Genomic DNA, 18301 nt, shown 5'->3' with positions numbered 1-18301 from the left:
TGCAGCAAGAAAGAGGATGAACAAGGCAACCCTTATTTAAAAATAGGGAAACAGAAGAGCTCCTTTTGACCCGGACATAACTGAAGCATCAGTCTGTACTGGGCAATATGCAAAAGAGAACTGTTTTATACTGTAAGCTTCAAATTTATGGAGAGTACAGGCAATGCCCCATCTTCAGGGTCAATAATGTCAATTACGTTTTCAATGCACTCAGCTCCGAAATTTGAATAGGAAATGATTCAGGAGGCAAGCATAAATTTAGAATGCCAGAAACGGGCATAACCGGTTCTTGATCGTGCACTTTTTTATGTGAAGGGAGGGGCGTTTACTGGCAGAAAGTCCATCAGTAAAGATGGTATTTACTGTAGCTTGACAAAGTTAGGCTTAGACGGAGCTTGACTGAACCAGAAAATATGGAAGCCTATTCCATTTATGCAGTAAAACCATCTGTTCTGAAGGACTTTGAAGAATAGTAAATATGAACAGCAGCTACAGTATGAATAACTTCACGTTCCGTCCAGTCGACTAATTTTTGCTGATCTGGCAAGTTAGATGTTCCTTTTGGGCAATTGCTCGCGCCTGTTCGTGGTAAAAACGCATTCCGACTGGTTTACCTCTTGAATTTGAAGTTTTCTTTAAAAAGGAGGCGCATTTTTGGAGCTCCATAAATTTCAAATTGAAAGTCTAAAACGCTTTAGTACTCAAAAAGACTTTTTTTTTAAGAAAAAAAAAATAATTTTTATTGAAACTTTTTGTAAAAAAAATGCTTAAAATCAATAAAAATCGGTAATTGTCACTGTGCCGAATTAGCCCTCAATTTACAGTCTAAAACAGCATTATTTTGCAAATGTCGCGGATCCGCACCCTTGTTTCAGGGTCAAATTAGCTTTTTCGCAAAGGACGATTGTGTCCCTTGGACCAATGAGCAGAAATTTAAGCTTTGAAAAAGGCAATGTGGCCGGCCAGTTGTGGCAACAAACACGGCTGCCCAATTTATAACATGCAGAATTGTCGTTTGCGTGTTCAGCGTTTTGCGGTCGCGCTTGTAATTGCACTCTGCTTATTCAAGGATTCAAGTGAGAGTGCGATGATTAGGCAAAAACTAGGCATAAAAAAGGGCCGTCTAACTGCCAGAGAGTTTTAGTTGGCAATCGTGTAAGAGGCGACTTTATTAAGTGCGCGTTTCTTGTTGAGTAACAGCTTGACTTTTGCGCAGAATTTTGCGAATTAGAATATTCAAAAAAACAAATAACAAATTGCCCTTCCAGAAGCCTGACTCAGGTTATTCCCGCAGGTTGCCGAGAGTAGTTATTGTTTTCGATGATTTTAGCATGCTAAAAACACCCTGAAAAGGTCCTGCCAACGCGTTGCTCGAAAACCGTGCAAGGGTTAAAAAACACGCAAAAAACGTCTCTGCTCTTTTCAAAAAAGGAGGGAATTTGCCCTTTTGGCTGTAACGAGCTCTAACTTATCGCTAAGAGCGTTAAATTCGTAGAAGTTCGTAAAAGTTGTTTCAGCACGTCAAATCCACTTTTCTCCCAAGAAGAACTTCAAAGAGACTGGATCAACAAGAGCATTTGAAATTTAAGGCCCGCCCTCAAACAAAAACATCTCCAAGTCGATTCCCCTCCATTCACTTTCTGCAAAATACAGGCTTTAAAAACAGCCGACTTCCGGGAAGAGACAGACGAGCGCCTTAAATCGCGCAACTTAAAAATAGCTGCCTTACGTGGCCTTAAAGATAACAGAAGAAAAGAAAGAAATTTTGGTGGTGATAAGCGACTCCTGCGTGCAAATTTCAAACAGTTATTTGTTGAGTTTCTGAATTGGCTCGTTTGTTTTAGAAACGCGCCGCAGATCCACCGTTCAACCAACCGCTTGAAAAAACAAGAACGAATTACTTATCGACGAAAATTTTAAAAAAAATTGATGCTCCGTTAATTGATCTTTCGTAGAGACGAAGTGGGATAACGCTAATGATGATGATATTTAGACTAAATAATTAAGCAGCGATATTCGCCAAAAGTACCAAATTCGCACATTTTACTTGGAAAAGAGTAGAAACTTGGGTTCGACAATCTGTGTAGAAAACCTGTGTCAGGATTTAAAAAGCTTAAATTTAAACCCCCGAAGCGGCTTTTTTGAAAAATCGAGCTGCAACGCGGCTTTTCCAAAATGGAAAAAAATGGGGAGGTGTCTGGAACCGACAAAAAATTTCGACAAATTTTGCGTCGAAATTTTCAACCAATCAGAAGCCTGGATTCGGCTAACCGGCCAATCATCAGCCGAGTAGCCGCCCATGCAAAATTCGTCGAAATTTTTGTCGATTCCAGACACCACCCCAAAAAATGACGATAATTACGGCGACAGCTTATCTATTAGGTCTTTGAAATCCTGACTCAGGTTTTCTTCACAGTCCTCTTGAGTCTTGAAAATGCAAAAGAACCGTAAGCGGGTAAACTTGACCGCCTTGCATAACATTAACTTTGCGATGATTGATGACAACTAGCCGCTCTGGTGGCTCGCGAATATTGGATCAAACTCGCGAATCTTTTAGAAGCGCAAAATTGGGGGCTGGAGTCGATATCAACAGAAAAACCATAATCGCGAATCGACAAGCTTGCTGCTCGATGATTTTGTTTGGGAAGATAATAAAGCTTACGGTCGCCAATGAACCTGATCCGATTAACAACGTACTTTTCCTCAAATAAATGAAACTCGATTATTTTTTCAATGGAAAGTTGAACGAATTAAATTTCAGCGCTAATTTTCTAAATTGTTTTTCAGTGACTTTTTTTCTGCTTTTTTTTTTACTTTTTCGAACCTTTGAACTTTCATTTTTCAAAAAAAAAAATGCGAAAAATGACTCGCTCCAGGAGGACCTTTCTATAAATTTTTCTTTTGAGACATACAGTCATGTTTTTGCCAATTACAGTCACGTAAAAAAGCGGCTTCTAAAAAAGGATTTTTGATGTAAAAAGCGATGTTTCGTTTCGAGTCTTTTTTAATTTCGGTTTTTTCCAAGCTCTGTTTAGTGTCGCTGACTAACAGTCACGCCACAGTAGTTATTTTTTGTAAACAGTAATAGAAGCGTCGAGCGAGAAGCATTTTTAAGAACAAAAATTACGACACAATGGCCGCAACGAAGCTCCAAGTCAAACAACGTTCCAATCCAATCATAACTCTCCGAATTTCTTTGAAAAAAAGGAAGAGAAATGAACTCGACCTGGGAAGAATTGAACAACTGGGTTGGAGACGATCCAGCTCGGAAAATTCAGTTTCTTTTTGGGCTGCCGGGAATTTTGAATACAATCATGCTAGGTGAAAAAATGAGTAATGAAGGCAAATAACATTGACGTTTCTAGTGAGTCTTTCGCTCATCGATTTTGTCTTTCCCGCGTTTTTCAGAAGATGGGCGATTCAAGATGCAAAAGTAAGCAAAAGTTTCTCGGCTTAATTTTTTCTGAAAGGAGTTTCCCTTGTAACGCGGTGATGGTTATGTTGCCAATGATATTTTCCAGCAGTTCCAGTAACTTAGCTAAAGCCGGATCCAATCCGTCCCGTGAAAACACCGGACAGGCGCATCCGACTGCGTGTCCGGAAGCATCTGTTAGTGTTTGCCTTGTAATACCCACAGTTACTTTGCCCATAAAGTTTATAGAAAGCTGTTCCAATCAGAAGACGAACCTGGCTAGTTCTGCTCGCCTTTTTCTCCGTCAATGGAATTCTCGTGTCTGGCTTCTTCGCTCCTTTCTTCCGAAAGTTCCTGCTCCGCCGCGTCGAATTCGGCCCTCTTCCCAAGCTCGACCGCATTTTATGCGAATTCGTGGCGATCTGCATCGTGGAAGATGCATACTTCTACTACGTTCACCGACTATCGCACCAGTTTCGATGGTTTTATTCAAGAACTCCTCAAATCTCCTAAAATACTCTTTCCAAAGTTGATTTTAGTTCAACTTCATCATTTCGTTTTCTTTTTTGAGATTTTTGCCAGAACAAAGTGCACTACCTGCACCACGAATGGACTGCTCCAACTGCGCTTTCCATTTCCTACATGCATCCGTTAGGTAAACCATTTCAAAAGCTCATCTACTCCTTTTTGCTTCAGAGTGGGTAATGGTCAACATGACGTTGACTTTCGTTGGACCGGTAGCGCTTGGAACTCATGCAGTTTCCACTTGGGCTTATTATGTCTTTATTTTCACAAAGGTAAAGAAAAGCTAACAACGTCTGATTTGAACCCATTCAGGGCGTGATCAACCACTGCGGCTACCACATTCCAGCGCCACATGTCCTTTCCTCCAGTTTTCACGACGCCCATCACCGCCTTTTCAACTGTAATTACGGCTCTTACGGGCTCTTTGATTATCTCCACGGGACGATCAGAAAATGAACTATTACTACTCAAAAATCTTTAAAAATAAAGATCAACTTGAAATCAACAAGGAGTACCAGAAAATAAATGCATGGATCGATGAAGAAAGACTACCTATTAGAAACAAGAAAAGCTCTCTTTTCATTATTATTTTTTTTTAATTTACAGTCATAGTGGAATTAGAATAGTAGGGTCTTGTTTTTTCGACAAACTCACAAATCTTTTTTCTCAAATGATTTTTGAACTTGAAAGCGACTCACTGAAGAATCTGAGCTCTCCATCGCGGGCGCAAAATTTCTGGGCAACGAAATCCACGCCAACTAAAACTCAAGATACAGGTACTAATTCCAAAAGAGAGCTTTTCTTCCTCCGAAGCGGACTTGATGATTCTGATCGCGGATTTTTAGGAAAAGAAAAAGAGAAACGATTGCCGATGACGCCGACGAAAAACAGCTCTTTTGATAGAACAGTGGAGCGGTTTTTCGACGAAGAGCTCACTCAGGAGGACTTAAGGTGACCCCTTCAGATTACGAGTACGTTAGTGTCTTTTTAGCCGGGATTGCTACATGGCTTCGTTGCTGAAGAATCTCACTTGCACAATGAAGAAGTCTCAAACACAATAAAGCTTTTTATAACTGTATCTTTTATGTTTGATAAATAAAATTTTATATTTATTGCCACAGTATAATAAAATTGAATTAAATTTATAAAATGGAGCTTTTTTCAAATAAAATTATATTGGATCTGTACGTTTTACAGTGATTTGTTTACAATAAAGTTCAAAGTTTGAATGGGTTCGCAAAAGATTAACGATAGTGTATCGATAGAAATCTTAACCGAAACCAAAAACGAAATGCGCATCACAATATTTTTGTCAAGTCGCAGAAAAAGGCGTAATACCGATTTTGGAACTTTTTAGCATAGACGGAGAGAAAAAGGAACTTTTAAGCGGTTACGCGAAAAAAAGAGGTCTTTTTAAGCATGGACGACTAGAAAAAGGAATTTTCTTTTTAGGAAATTTCTTTCAAATTAAATTTTAAGGGTGTTTAAGGCCTGTCGGCCTAATGAAACCCTGTTTAAATGAAAGAGGGGCCTGAAAGGCTCATTTTAAGAGGGGTTTCTCTAGGCCGGAAGGCCTCTTACACCCTTAAAATTAAGTTTGAAAAAATTTCAAAAATTGAAATTTCCTTTTTTCCGTTTTCAAGCCTAAAAAATCCCTTTTCTACCCGTCCATGCTTAAAAATTCCTTTTTTTGTCCGTCCATGCTTAGAAGTTTCAAAATTTGTATAACGCCCAGAAAAAGAGTATTTCTACAATTTCTACTATGGGCCAAATTGCTTCATCTTGTATCGAGAAACCTGAGGTTGTTGAGTACCAGAGGGCTCGAGAGGTAAAAAAATAGGTAAAAATGAATTTAAATATAGTTTCAAGGTGGTCTATGAGGAAACATTCTCCTCAATGACGCGGAGGGAGATGCACGAGCAAGGCTGGTTTGACGACTCCAGCCAGGAACAGTTTTCATCAGAGGAGTAAAAGAAGAATTTGGCGCTCGGAATTCTTTCATATTACGTCTTTATTTTTACCAAGGTAAAGAAAAGCTAACAACGTCTGATTTGAACCCATTCAGGGCGTGGTCAATCACTGCGGTTACCACATTCCAGCGCCACATGTCCTTTCCTCCAGCTTTCACGACGCCCATCACCGCCTTTTCAACTGCAATTACGGCTCTTACGGGCTCTTTGATTATCTCCATGGGACGATCAGAAAATAAACTATTGCTACTCGAAAAATCTTTCAAAATAAAATTCAACTTGAAATCAACAAGGAGTAGTTAATAATAATAGGAGCAGATAATAAATGTATGGATCGATGAAGAAGGACTATCTATTAGAAACAAGAAAATCTCTCTTCTCATCATTTTTTTTAATTTACAGTCATAGTGGAATAAGAATAGTAGGGTCTTGTTTTTTAGACAAACTTACAAATCTTTTTTCTCAGATATTTTTTGTTTGGCAGTTTTAATTGAAGAAGTCTGGTGGCGGTTTTGATAAGAATGTTATTAGAAGTCAGTTTGTTTTGGAACTTGTTGTAGTGCTTCTTCGGCCGGCGGCTTACTCGAGTTGCTCGTCAATTGCTTCTTGGCGCCCATGCTCAGGTAGCTGAGGTCGACTTTCTTCGCTTCGGAGGAAACGAACGAGTAGAACGGATTCGTACGAGGCATTGCTCTCGGCCGCGCAGGGCCCGGTTGCACTTGGTAGCCTTTGACAAAGATTAGCGGCCTAATTTCTAAAAATGATCAAACCTGTAGGGTTGGATTTAATCCTCGGCGGCGGCACTGGCGGCTCCCGAACAGTGGCGCCGGAAGCGATGGAAAGGCCTCCGATGGACTCTTGGCTTCCGAAGTTCGGATTTCGCGAGTTGTTGAGATTCATCGCGTTGTGAAGTCGCTGCGGGACGAGATGGATGCCGCTGCGCTCGGCTTCTTGCTGCAGCCGCACGCGGTATCGTCGGATCACCTTGTTCGATGGCTCCAGTCGCTCGGCTTCGCAAATGTCTTGGAAGGACTCGTCGACTTTGCCCATTTCTGCGCGGGCGCGACTCCGGGCGTAGAAGGCTTGGAACCAGCGCGGCTTCAAGTTCAGCGCCGAAGAGGCCTTTTCTTCCGCTTCCAGTTGGTTTCCTTGTCTTCTAGCGCATCTGGAGGCTCCGAGAAGAAGTGAAGCTTTCAGTTCAGCGGTGTTTTCGAGTCCAGAGTTGAGCAATTCTGCGGAGAACCTGGCAAGGCCGAGTTTGTAGAGCTCCCAGGCTCCCGCGATATTCTCGACTTTATATTTGATGTTGGCGTCCTCTAGTGTTTTGTGAAGAAGGAGAAAGAGGAGCTCTACTCGATCGGCGGCCAGGGCCCATGTGGCAGCTTCTGGGCGAGATCCACTTCGGAGTAGAAGAAGGGCGACTTCGCCGGATCGAGATGAAATTGCTCTTTCTAGTGGCCGCATGTTTGAGCTATGGAAAAAGGATTAAAGGCTGCTCATTTTGTAAGATAAGAATAATGTAGTAATTTAAAATTTCTAATTTATAATTTATGAATGCTTCATTACCTGTCGTATTCAAACTGGTCACAATTTCTACTAAGAAGCAGCGAAACTGTGTTTTTATCTCCCCCAAGGGCTGCCAAGTGCATCGGATTCCGTCCAACAATATCTCTGTGCGAGATTCTGGCTCCTCGATCCAACAAAAACTGCGCCACTTCGCGATGTCCTTTGAAACAAGCAGCGGATAGCGCGGTCATTCCTTCTCGATCGGTTGCTTCGAGATTGACGCCGAGCTCGACGAGTCGTTGACAACAACGAAGAGAACCGTGGGCGGCGGCGATGATCAGCGCGTTTTTCTCGTCGGCGAGTTTGACGTCGACTTGGGCGCCTGAAGACACGAGGAAATCGACGCATTCGAGTTGATCTGCTTTTGCAGCGACTCCAAGAGGCGTGAGACCTTGTTCATTTCGTCGATTCGGATCTGCAGAATAAGAAGCGATTAAATGCTCGACCATTTCGATATTTCCTTCGATCGAGGCCATCGTCAACGCTGTTTCGCCAGTGATCTGGTCGCATACGTTGATCTCCGCTCGACAATTGGCAGAAGGGTAATTGAGCATGAAATCGACGACTTCGAAGTTGTTTGCTCCAGCCGAATGAACGAGCACTTGCTGGCAAACTTCTTTCTTTGTTACTTGTTTCGCATACGGTGCCCAATCCCTAAAATAGTGCTAGAGTTTTACTTTATCATCTGGAAAATACCTTGATAGCAGAAAATCTATACACTCTGTTCTGGCGACACGAGCAGCGTGGACGACTGGCGAGAGGCCATCCTGATCTACTTGGTAAATATCGGCGCCAGCGAGATGCAGCTGCTCCAGAATTGCGACGTGGCCGTTTTCAGCCGCAAAAGATGTCGCAGTTCGGCCGAGATCGTTGGAGGCGTTCTTGTCGGCGTTGTACTCGAGCAAGAGCTTGACAAATGGAAGACAACCTGTTGCGGCGGCGACGACCAAGGGCGGAGCGTTTTGTAGCGCCGTTGTCTTGCTATTTACCGGCGCCCCAGCGGACAAAAGTAGCTTTTTAACTATCATTAATGCATTCAAACAAGTCTTTCCTCACCTTGGTAACTCTTAGATTCGGGTAAAAGAGATTCCTGGGCGCTAGAAGTCCACCAGCAATGTCGACATTGGAAGACATCAGCCACAGGACATTTTGAACAGAGGAAGAATAGCCAGTCTTCGATCTATGAAAATAAAGATATTATATTTTAAGCGGGGCTCTTTCTAACCTTGACCCCCTGAAGATGTGACTCTTTAAAATGTGATGGCCAAGTTCGATCGTGGCGGAAAAATGGTGCGGCTTTCCTTGTCGGGATAAGAGCAGGGCGAGCAGCGCGTGTCCGTCACGTGGGTCGATCGTGAATCTGTTTGCTTCGGGATCTGTCAGGCAAAGCCACTCTCTGTAAGCTGGATGGAGGAAGACTCGTCTTCCGTCTGTTCTCCTTGACAGTAAGGATCCAACGGAGGACATTCGCTGTCTGAACTCGGCTGATCCAACTTGAGAGTCGACATAGCCAGCCTGAAATCAAATTTTAGTGAAGTTCACCTTGTGAATTTCAATTTACCTGAATGGCTTGATAGATATGCTCATCCCTAAGAGGATACAGCGTTGCTAAACAAATCGCGAGAATGGGCTTGGCGCGCTCGAAGGAAGCATTGGTCGGGAACTGCAGATTGCTCAACATTGCGAAGAGCTCGTTGAGGTCATTAGGAAGTACAGAAAAGGTTGAACTGCGTAAGGTCAGGCGACGAGCTTCGATTAGGTCTAAGACGAGTTTCATGTAGAGAAAGTTCCCTCGAGAGCGCTCGACAAGCCGCTGTAAAAGCAGCTTCTGGGCGGCAATGCGATCTTGGGAGCCATTAACGATTACTTCGGAGCAAATGAATGGAGCTAGAAAATTGGATTAGATTAATGGACAAATGGGGCAATTGGTGGCAACCTTTTTGGAGGCGAGAGGAGCAGTACTGGACAATATCGTTGAGCAAGTTTGCATTTGTCTCAATATTGTCGATGGAAATGATGGATGTTGGCATGACGTCAACTAAATGTCGCATTTGGGTGCGCACAGTCAGAACTAGCTTGAACTGTGGTGGGAGTTGGCCGACTAGCTTTGACAGGAAGATGGGAATGGTTGGTCCGAAATCGGGTCGGTGGAGCTCCGCGGAGTCGAGAGAGTCGATCAGGATGAGGAGGGGAGAACGAGGGATGAGGCCGTCTCGGGTAAGTTGGACAAGCGGGTAGCAGATGCCGTCGACAAAGGCCGAGTGCGAGTCTTTGATGCAGTTCTGCGGAGAGAGGTATTCTTGGATTTGGGAATTCTTCTTGACGTATTCTTGATAGGCGCGGAGATGGGGCGACTGGACCAAGTGCGCGGCGATGGAGCGGACAAACTCGGGGACAAGGCACGTCGCGCTGTTGTCACTTTGGCAAAAGTGGTAGGCCACCACTTGCGCCGCCAGCTTAGCAACAGACGGCTCCTCGAATTGCTCGTTCAAGTTGAGATTCAAATTACGCTGCGATTGAAAGTGCGAGCTCGCCGAATTCACGCTCAAATTCAACTGATGCAGCGACATGGAGGAGGACATCTTGGCCGAGCCGGTACCAGAACGGGCGTAGCCGCCCATGCCCAGCGCGGACCATTGCTTGGGCGAACGGGGGGAATGAATCTTTCGCCCCGTCGAGTATTTGACCAGTTCGTCGATGATTGTTGTTTTGCCGAATCCTGCATCGCCTCATTTTTAGGTTAATAGGATTGATCCGCTAATACAAGCGCGCGGCTCTTTTCGCGAAATTGTCTCGTTTTTTAACGTCGAAGTAAACGAACCATATTTTCTAGTAAACGAGTTCCTATCTAACTTAATTTTCTGTTAACCCTTTCCTACAATGGCGACTGTTCGTACAGAAGCGATTCTAGCAGCAATATCGTCAAATAACCACCCTCTGCCGATCAGCTCTTCCCTTCCTACACTTCCAGGCTGTTCAAATCTCAAAGGCCGGATCGTTTCTCGCAACTCATCAGCTCTCTTTTGGCTGCTGTGAAAGTTCGCCGCCAAGGATAACCTGAATTTTGGAAATTGAAATCAACAACGACTAACGAAGAAAAAAGCTTACCTCGAGTGCTCACGACGTAGATTTGTCTCTGGTATTCGAGCTGAGACGGAATGTGGGCGATCTAGTCCGCTGGAACTAGAATAATAACATCAAATTATAATATTTATTCAAAATTATTAGTATACGACCAAAATTGATTAGCATTTCTTTAAAAAAAACTAAAAAAGCGCGAGAATCCTTCACTTTCGCCATTTTTTCCCGTTTATTCTGAGTCCTTACTGTATTATCAGCATTTCATTCTTAGAGGCACGTACCAATATTTTAGCCGCGTACGTTCTTTTTTCAAAAATATATTTTCCGAGTGCGATCTGTTCATGGCAACTCGTTCTTGAATTCGAATATCTATCTCCGATTTTATGCTTCTTATGTATTCTCGCGGTTAAAAAATGAGCGCCAGAGTCTCTGCATAAATCTGACATAATGAATCGCGTCCTCTGAAGGTCGAGGAGATACTCCCAAGAGGCGGTAAATGTACCGAGGGACGCTCGTTAGCGAAGATCGCTCCCGCCAGACTGCAAATCTAACACAGAAAAATAACCTAATTCGCCAGTTGGACATTAAAAATTCATCACTCGATTAGATTTGAAAGCCGCAGAAATAAAAAAATCGAAATTTCGAATAATCATCTGCAATAAAAATAAATCAAAAACAATGACAATAAATAGATGTCCTCGGTAACCTGTGAGAAAAACCTGAGTCAGGGTCCAAAATTTTAATACCGAGTTTAAATGGTAATTTGGGGAAGCCGCTCTGCGGCTTCGTTTAAAAAAAAACGCTTTTATGAAAGATATTTCAGGACCCTGAGTCAGGCATTTTACACAGGTTGCCGAACTATGATAAATAGACTTAGAATAGCAATCAAAAATATAGATATTAGAAAAAATGAAAAATAAAGCTCTTACCTCATTTGGGAATCTCTGGTTATACTGAACTCGGCATAGGCAAAGTCTTCGGCTGGAAAGTTTCTCTGTGAATTGAAGGAGTTGGGACTGGTGCTGTTGCCGCCCTAAAACAACAGCTTTAGTAGGCCGGGATAAACGACATAAAGGAAGCTGAAACGTAAGAAACGGGCCGATAGACGTATGCGAAGGGAAGTGATTATGCCGCCCTCGTACTGAAAGAAGGCACACATTGATATTAACACTGTAGCCCGTAGGACACATGCATTTTACTATTTGACAGCTATGGCGTCTCTCTGACCCGGCTGCGCTTTTATAATTTCAAATTGATTGATAAACCGAAAATATCTGCAAATACAGCTTTACTACTGTTTATTTCACACACTTTTTTGGGCATTTTTCGACTAAAAATTCCGCTTTTAGACCAATTTTTAGTCTGAAAAGCGAGGAAAATTTGAGTTTTTCATTAATTTTTTGACAGATGAAAATTTAATTCCATTGGAAATTACAGTAAACTACCAGTAACGATACAAAACACCAATCTGTGAAAAAAAAGAAGAAAAGGCTCTTATTTCTCTTTGAACACAGTTTGAGTTGCTTACTCGGCGTGAAAAAGCACAACATTCGAACTTGTGAAATTGATGAGGCGGAAAACCGTCTCTTTTTCTTATTTTTTTTCCACTGTCTTTTACTGCTCCACTTCAGCGCTTGCTAAATCCGATCAAGGGTCAATTTTAAATTTCCTAAGATCATAATTTTCGCTCTTTTTTTTTCTTGTGTTTGGCCACCTGAGTCGACAAAAAAAAGAAAAGAGCGCTACATGAATGATTTTGCCCCTTTTTTAAACTTTGCACGCCCATTAACTTGGCGCAAATGGCATCAAATGTCAGTAAAAAGGCTGAACTTTGACTTGACAGTGCATTTACCTTTGAGGAGTGGTTCAACAGCTGAGACGATTCCACCCGCGATGAGCAGGATAAACTCTGGACGCTGCCAAGTGGCGTTTTTCGCGCTGATGGAGGTCCAAAAACCTGAATTTTTGCTTTCAAAAATTGCTCAGAAAAACGATTTTTTTAAGGATCCCCCCTCGGCCTTGACCAAATTTTCAAACAGCGATTTCGCCCCTTATACCCTTAAGACTCTATCCGATATTGGTACCTTAATGTAGCTCAAAAAGAGGTCTAGTGCAAAAAATTGTTAACTTGGGGATACCCTTAAGTTAAACTAAAAGACTCTTTTTTTTGGCAAGAATATATTTTTGGCTATTTTTCTTTCTTATTTTTTTCCTAATGTAAATGAATTCCAAAAACGAACCTTTACGGACAGCTGTGGGAGTTTCTGCGTGGAGCTGGATAAATTTTCCTTCCTCTGTGTTGGCCCAATCTTCGGCGAGAGGCTCAAGATGGCTGCGAGTGGGGATTTACTCGAATATGTTAAAATAAGCTTTGGCTCTCTTCAAAGTAAAAAGTCACTTTTCTCGAAAATCTCAAAAAGCGCAAGTTGGCCACTTGCCCTTTGTTCTAGCGTTTTTTGCGATTGAAAAATCAATAGCCCATGCTGGTGGGCGCAATAAACAAATGCAGGTGCATTTTTAATGCGAAAATTTGATACAAAATCAATGTCTCGTATTTACGCCGATGAGCAGGCAGAGATGAGCTCATTTTTAAATATTTGCTGATTCAAAACTCGAAAAGTAAAAAACCCATGCCTAGTTCTTGCGAATTGTCCTCTTGAATTGTGCCATCTCCTCGCCGGGGATCACTCAGCCAGAATTTCTGGTCGCTAAATAGAAGCATTAGTACTCATTATCAGATTATATTGCAGAAGCAATAATCCAATTAGGGACACTTTATAATTCACTGATAAAAAGGCTTCGAATTGGATTTATTTTGGAAAAAAATGCAAAATATTATCAAGGGTGGTCCTTAATTTCTGAGCTCGCCAACCTGCGTAGAAAACCTAAGTCAGGGTCTGAAAGAGTTCTAATGAAGAGCCACTACTAATCTTAAAATTTCAATCTATCATAAAATATTTTAATAAAGCTCTTTCAAACCCTGACTCAGGTTTTTAACGCAGGTTGTCGAGCCCAACTTAACTTATTCAGATTAAAAGAGGCCGCTCCTCTTCAGTGAATCTAAACTTGGAATCAACAAGGACTCCCGTATTTTCCAAACCTTTTTAAATTGGTGTTATAAAAAAGGTGAATTACAGCATTACTTACTTGTTGGGAGATGTCTGGTTCTCTTTGGTGATGGTTTCATCGGAGACTGAAACTGAAAATTAAAAATCGCGCGGATGATCCCTTCTCGCACAAAGGAGCTCAGCCCACAAAAGAAGATCTTTCTTTTCTTTTGCGCGCTTTTCTTTTTACTTATTAACTTCTGAGTTATTGTACCTTCTAGCAAGCTCTGCTCGGTGATGTACTTGTGCGAGTTGTCGGAGCTGATCAAGTTGTGTTCCAGTTTTCGCAGCGGTTCCCGCGGCTTTGATGAACTTTGGCTTGAAGAAAAGACGATTCCGGATGTTTCTTCCAGCGCTTCTTCTAGAGCTCGGCTAGCCTCCTCCACCGACGGTGGCGGTGGAGTTTCTGAAAGCATTTTATCCAAAAAAAATCATCAAATATTTGATTTTCGAGAAGCCGCTTGCGGCTTCGAGCAAAGAGAATAAAATAGCCACGCCTAGCGCCGCTAGAATTTCTCTTTGACTCGAAGCCGCAAGCGGCTTCTTGATTTTAACTACATTAAACTTCATTTTGCTCGGGAAAAGAAGGGTATCCCTAATAGAAATGGGCTATTAGTTAATATGTAAAATTAACTAAAAAAGATTTTGAATGACAAAGAAGCCATAAATCAAAAGTTCCTCAATCAGCTCAAATCTGACTCTTACTTCTTCTGAAGTTTCTCAGTTTTTTTCTCGCGCTTTTTGGACTAAAACACATTCTTCCCAAAATGCCAAGAATGTTCTCTGCTTGTTACTAAGTGTCTTGGAATTCTATTAGTTATTTTATTGTCTGAGAAAAAAAAAGAGAGGATCACTTCTGCGAGACGCTTTCTCCCTTTTCCACTCTCAGATGAGCTCATACTGAGCAACTAATAAAAGCTCAACACTTCTTGACTCGAGCGAATTGAATTAAGAATTAGTCAAAACTTGAACTTCTCAATTTTTAAACTCACAAATCGGAGATATTCATTCCCGAATTTTAAAAAAGAAAATAAGGGTATCACTACTTTAACTTTAAAAAAGAATACTTACCCGGAAGTAGGCTGAGTCAGGGTCCTGGAAGATCTTTAATCATCGAAATCTATTTTTAAATTCTAGGGAAGCCGCTCTGCGGCTTTGTTGAAAAAAAAAAACCCGCAATGTGGCTTTATATTATTAATATCTTTAAAAGATCTTTCAGGACCCTGACTCAGGTTACTACGCAAGTTGCCAAGCCTAGTTCCGGGTAGGTTTCCCTTTTTAAAGTTTAGGTAGTGACACCCTTATTTTTCTTAAAAAAATAACCGATCTGCGGCTTTTTATAAAAGCTTTTTTAGGACCCTGACTTAGGTTTCTACTCAGATTGCTTATCCCAAAAGTTAACATACCAAATAAAATAAAACCAAAAATCATGCAAAATAGTAAGTTACAGTACCTGGTCTCGGAAGCGGTCTTCTAGTAGGAGTCATATTCTGCGGCGTTTGTGCGTTGCTCCCATCTTTCTCTGAATTATCAATTTCGATTATTAACGATTCTTTCTCCAAAATAACTCTGGCTTCCCGGTTATTAACCTCTCTCTCTCTGTTTAGCTCATAAAGAAGATGAAAATAGAGCGATAAGGCTCTCAATTTTTGCCAAATTTCAACAAAGTTTCAAACAAAAAAAAAGAAAGAAAAAGGCACTCTGTTTTGAAGTGGAGTCCTTAATCCTCTAAATTTAGATCACCAGGGCCTTTCAAATCATCTTCATCGCCCGCGGAAGTTTACGAAAAAAATCATCAATCAAAAATCGCAAAAATGATTTTTTCAAGTTTTCAGCTTTTGGCGGCGGCTTTTTTTGAAGAATTTCTGAAAGAAAATGAAAAAAATGGAGTGTTTTCAGTGTTACTGTCAATGCGGGGCAATTTCTATTTACTGGCGCTCAGAAATAATCGATTCTTAATTAATTGACAAAAGATCAAAGGAAATTCTGACAGGATCATCCAACGAAGAAAAAAAAAGGCAGGGGATCAGAAAGAATCACCCATCGATCCGACTTTTTGAGCAGAAAATGAACACTTTTCTAAAAATTGAATTCCAGGCGCTATTTTTCGATCTGGAGTGATCAATCTTTCCAAGCGTAACAATCATCAAAAAAAATCATCGAAGAATCTGATCGATTTTTCCTTTCTTTCCCGATCGAGATTAAATCTTCCCGATTTAACGGTTTTACGCTTTTTACTTCCCTTTTTATTGAGGCAGGAAAACAATTTCCAGAAGTCAGAATTTATAATTCAACAAAAAATTACTAAAAATCTAGGCTCAGGAATCTTAGTACAGAGAGTCCTGAAAACCCCTTGAAAATAAGCCGCGTAGCGGCTTTTTAAAAAACAAAGCCGCACCGCGCCTTCACTAGAATTCGAAAAAGACCTAACCCTGAGTCAGGGTCCCTGTCCCTGAGTCAGGTTCCCAGCTCAGAAAAATAATCAATCAAAGTCTTTATTTTTCAATCAAAATCATTAGATTGGTAATAATCACAAAAGCTCTAGAATTCAAGCTTAATTTCCATGGGAACTACCATTCACGATTCTCTGTATAAAAATACCTGTAAAATTAGCTTGACTCTGAAGCTGTCGCAATTTCTTAACTCCATCAAGCGCAATATTCATTTTTTCTTTCTTTTTACGAAAATCTCTGTAATCTGACTGTAATCTTTTCTTTTTCTTTCTTTCTTGTTTTCAACTTTCTCTTTTCAGAAAATTCAATGCGCCAAACTCATTTTTTAAAAATCATTTTCGGCGCGTGGGAAAAAAGAAAAAAACGAGAAGAAAATTTTTCCCGTCGGTGATTTCGATTGGCGATTCGGAACCCCGACTTGCGGCGCCCTCCCAAGGAACAGCTCGAACCAGTTTTAGAATTTGCCCATTTCCGCTTTTCCTCTTTCTGCGTCATTTATGGCTTCCTGTCTACAGATAGAAGGCACTATCAATTACAGTAACAGTTGTACGCGATTCGTGTCGAATCATTCGACTCAAAAAATCCTTCAATCTGGGCGCTGGAACCTGAATCAGGGCCTTGAAAGACCTTTGAAGAAAGGAAGCCCCTGACTCAGGTTTTCAGATTCTTCTACACAGGTTGCCGCTCCCAGGTTGAGGAAGCCTTTCTTGAGTCGAATGATTCGTCTCGAATCGCGTACAACTGTAATTGATCATGGCTTCTAGTGATTTTAAGGGTGTCACCGTCTTAATATTAATGATTCAAGTCAAGAAAAGTTTCCTCTTTTATTCTATCTGTGGATTAGAAAACTTAGACGTACTGTAGGATGCTCCAGTAGACAGAAACAAGCAAAAAAATTTAAGGGTGTCACCTGTATTATCTGCCAAGAGTATTTTTAACCGCCTTTGGGAAGCCTTGTGAAGATGATTACCTAAAAAGTAAAAGTCCCTGAGAATCCTGCCAAGCTGAAATATTCCTCTGAGCATTTCAATTTTACAGTTTTACAGTTAATTTCCAAGATTTCATAAAAATAAAAAAGAGCGTGTTTTCTGCAAGAGTGATTGCGCTGCGCCGCGTGTAATAAATTTTCGCCCGATTTCCGGATTAAAGTCAAATAAAAAGCGTGTGATTTCAGTGAGTGGATTAATTTATTTTCCAAAAATTCTTGTTTGAAAAGGATCTTCAAATTCCCGAAGATCAAAATCCTGGATAAGCCCTCGAATGTATTGATCCATTTAATAAATTACTCGAGACCGTTTCCAACAGAGCCTGTTTACTTGGAGCAAATCCTCTTTTGCTCCACATCAAATACAGTAATTGCAAACAGTCCTTCGATCAAACCGTCAAAAAGCTATTTAGATACCCTTATTTCGAGCTTGAAAATGAGTGTATAAATAGTTGTTGGTTAATAATGATCTAATTATTATCGAAAAGGGGATTTACGGTTATGTTTTTGGATAATTATTTATGAGCACGACAAAGGCAGAAAAAGTGAACGAACCTTTTCCCGAGAGGGAGGAGAAGGAAAGCGCTCTTCGTAGCTTCTTCATGCCATAATTGGTTTTGTTGCTCTCTAGAGTGGATTTTCGGTTTGCTGCTAATTCGAGAAAAGGGTTGAGCAGAGAATTTATAGTTGAGTGCACCTGCTCAAAGACATTCCATCGCGGGAGGGGCCAATCGAAGAAGCCAGGCTGGGCCCGCTGGGCAGACTCACTCAACTAGCACAAGCAAGTACAGGTGCACGTTTCGCCACTTCCGCTCCAACCCTCCACTTTTGGAAAGCGAACATTGTCAATTTCAAACAAAAATTATTCTATGCTTTTCGCGATTTCGGAGACAACAACGATTTTTTAAGGGGCGGGTCGACGAGAATCAGAATTTTTAAACCAATTTTCCCGAAAAACCAGATTCTGTAAATATATTTTGACTTATCACGTGAGAACAGAAGGGTATTTAGAAGACAGCGGCAACGAGTTTCCCGAGTTTTTGCAGGAATTTCGTGCACTCCATTACTAAATGTGACAGAAAATAAATAGCGAAAAAATCGGAAAATTGGCAAAATTGCAATTTGGGGTCCACTTTGAGACACGATTACGCCCATTTTTCTTGACAAATTTTTTCTAGTTTTCGCCGCTGTATTTTTCAAAC

At 41.2% G+C, this 18301-nt stretch overlaps 2 protein-coding genes across 3 annotated transcripts; one reads left to right on the top strand and one right to left on the bottom strand.

Moving 5' to 3' along the window:
* The first annotated feature begins 3184 nt into the window (after positions 1-3184).
* LOC145708377 (fatty acid hydroxylase domain-containing protein 2-like) lies at positions 3185-4403 on the top strand. 2 transcript variants are annotated; one of them, XR_014134827.1, is made up of 4 exons: positions 3185-3321; positions 3366-3433; positions 3662-4067; positions 4109-4208. XR_014134827.1 is itself a non-coding variant. In XM_081786037.1 (3 exons), the coding sequence occupies exons 1-3, from the start codon at positions 4055-4057 to the stop codon at positions 4391-4393; spliced, it is 258 nt and encodes an 85-aa protein (XP_081642163.1). In that variant the 5' UTR covers positions 3936-4054; the 3' UTR covers positions 4394-4403. The 2 variants fall into 2 exon arrangements, 1 of the variants encoding a protein (XP_081642163.1); XM_081786037.1 differs by lacking the exons at positions 3185-3321; positions 3366-3433 and adding an exon at positions 4250-4403 and having other exon boundaries at positions 3936-4067; positions 4109-4209.
* A 1912-nt stretch (positions 4404-6315) lies between these two features.
* LOC145709420 (protein TANC1-like) lies at positions 6316-16484 on the bottom strand. The gene is made up of 18 exons (XM_081787102.1): positions 16263-16484; positions 15115-15183; positions 13876-14067; positions 13702-13753; positions 13189-13262; positions 12795-12886; positions 12407-12511; positions 11484-11587; positions 10582-10656; positions 10343-10530; positions 9410-10201; positions 9035-9360; positions 8699-8988; positions 8530-8653; positions 8170-8486; positions 7474-8127; positions 6678-7378; positions 6316-6634 (listed from the first exon to the last, which is right to left on the bottom strand). The coding sequence occupies exons 1-18, from the start codon at positions 16324-16326 to the stop codon at positions 6435-6437; spliced, it is 4419 nt and encodes a 1472-aa protein (XP_081643228.1). The 5' UTR covers positions 16327-16484; the 3' UTR covers positions 6316-6434.
* Between the last annotated feature and the right edge of the window lie 1817 nt (positions 16485-18301).

This window comes from Oikopleura dioica, chromosome XSR (assembly GCF_907165135.1).
Source record: "Oikopleura dioica chromosome XSR, OKI2018_I68_1.0, whole genome shotgun sequence".
NCBI classification, from domain to species: Eukaryota; Metazoa; Chordata; class Appendicularia; order Copelata; family Oikopleuridae; genus Oikopleura; species Oikopleura dioica.
Note: the sequence above shows the minus strand (reverse complement) of the source record. Positions and strands in the feature narration are given on the sequence as shown.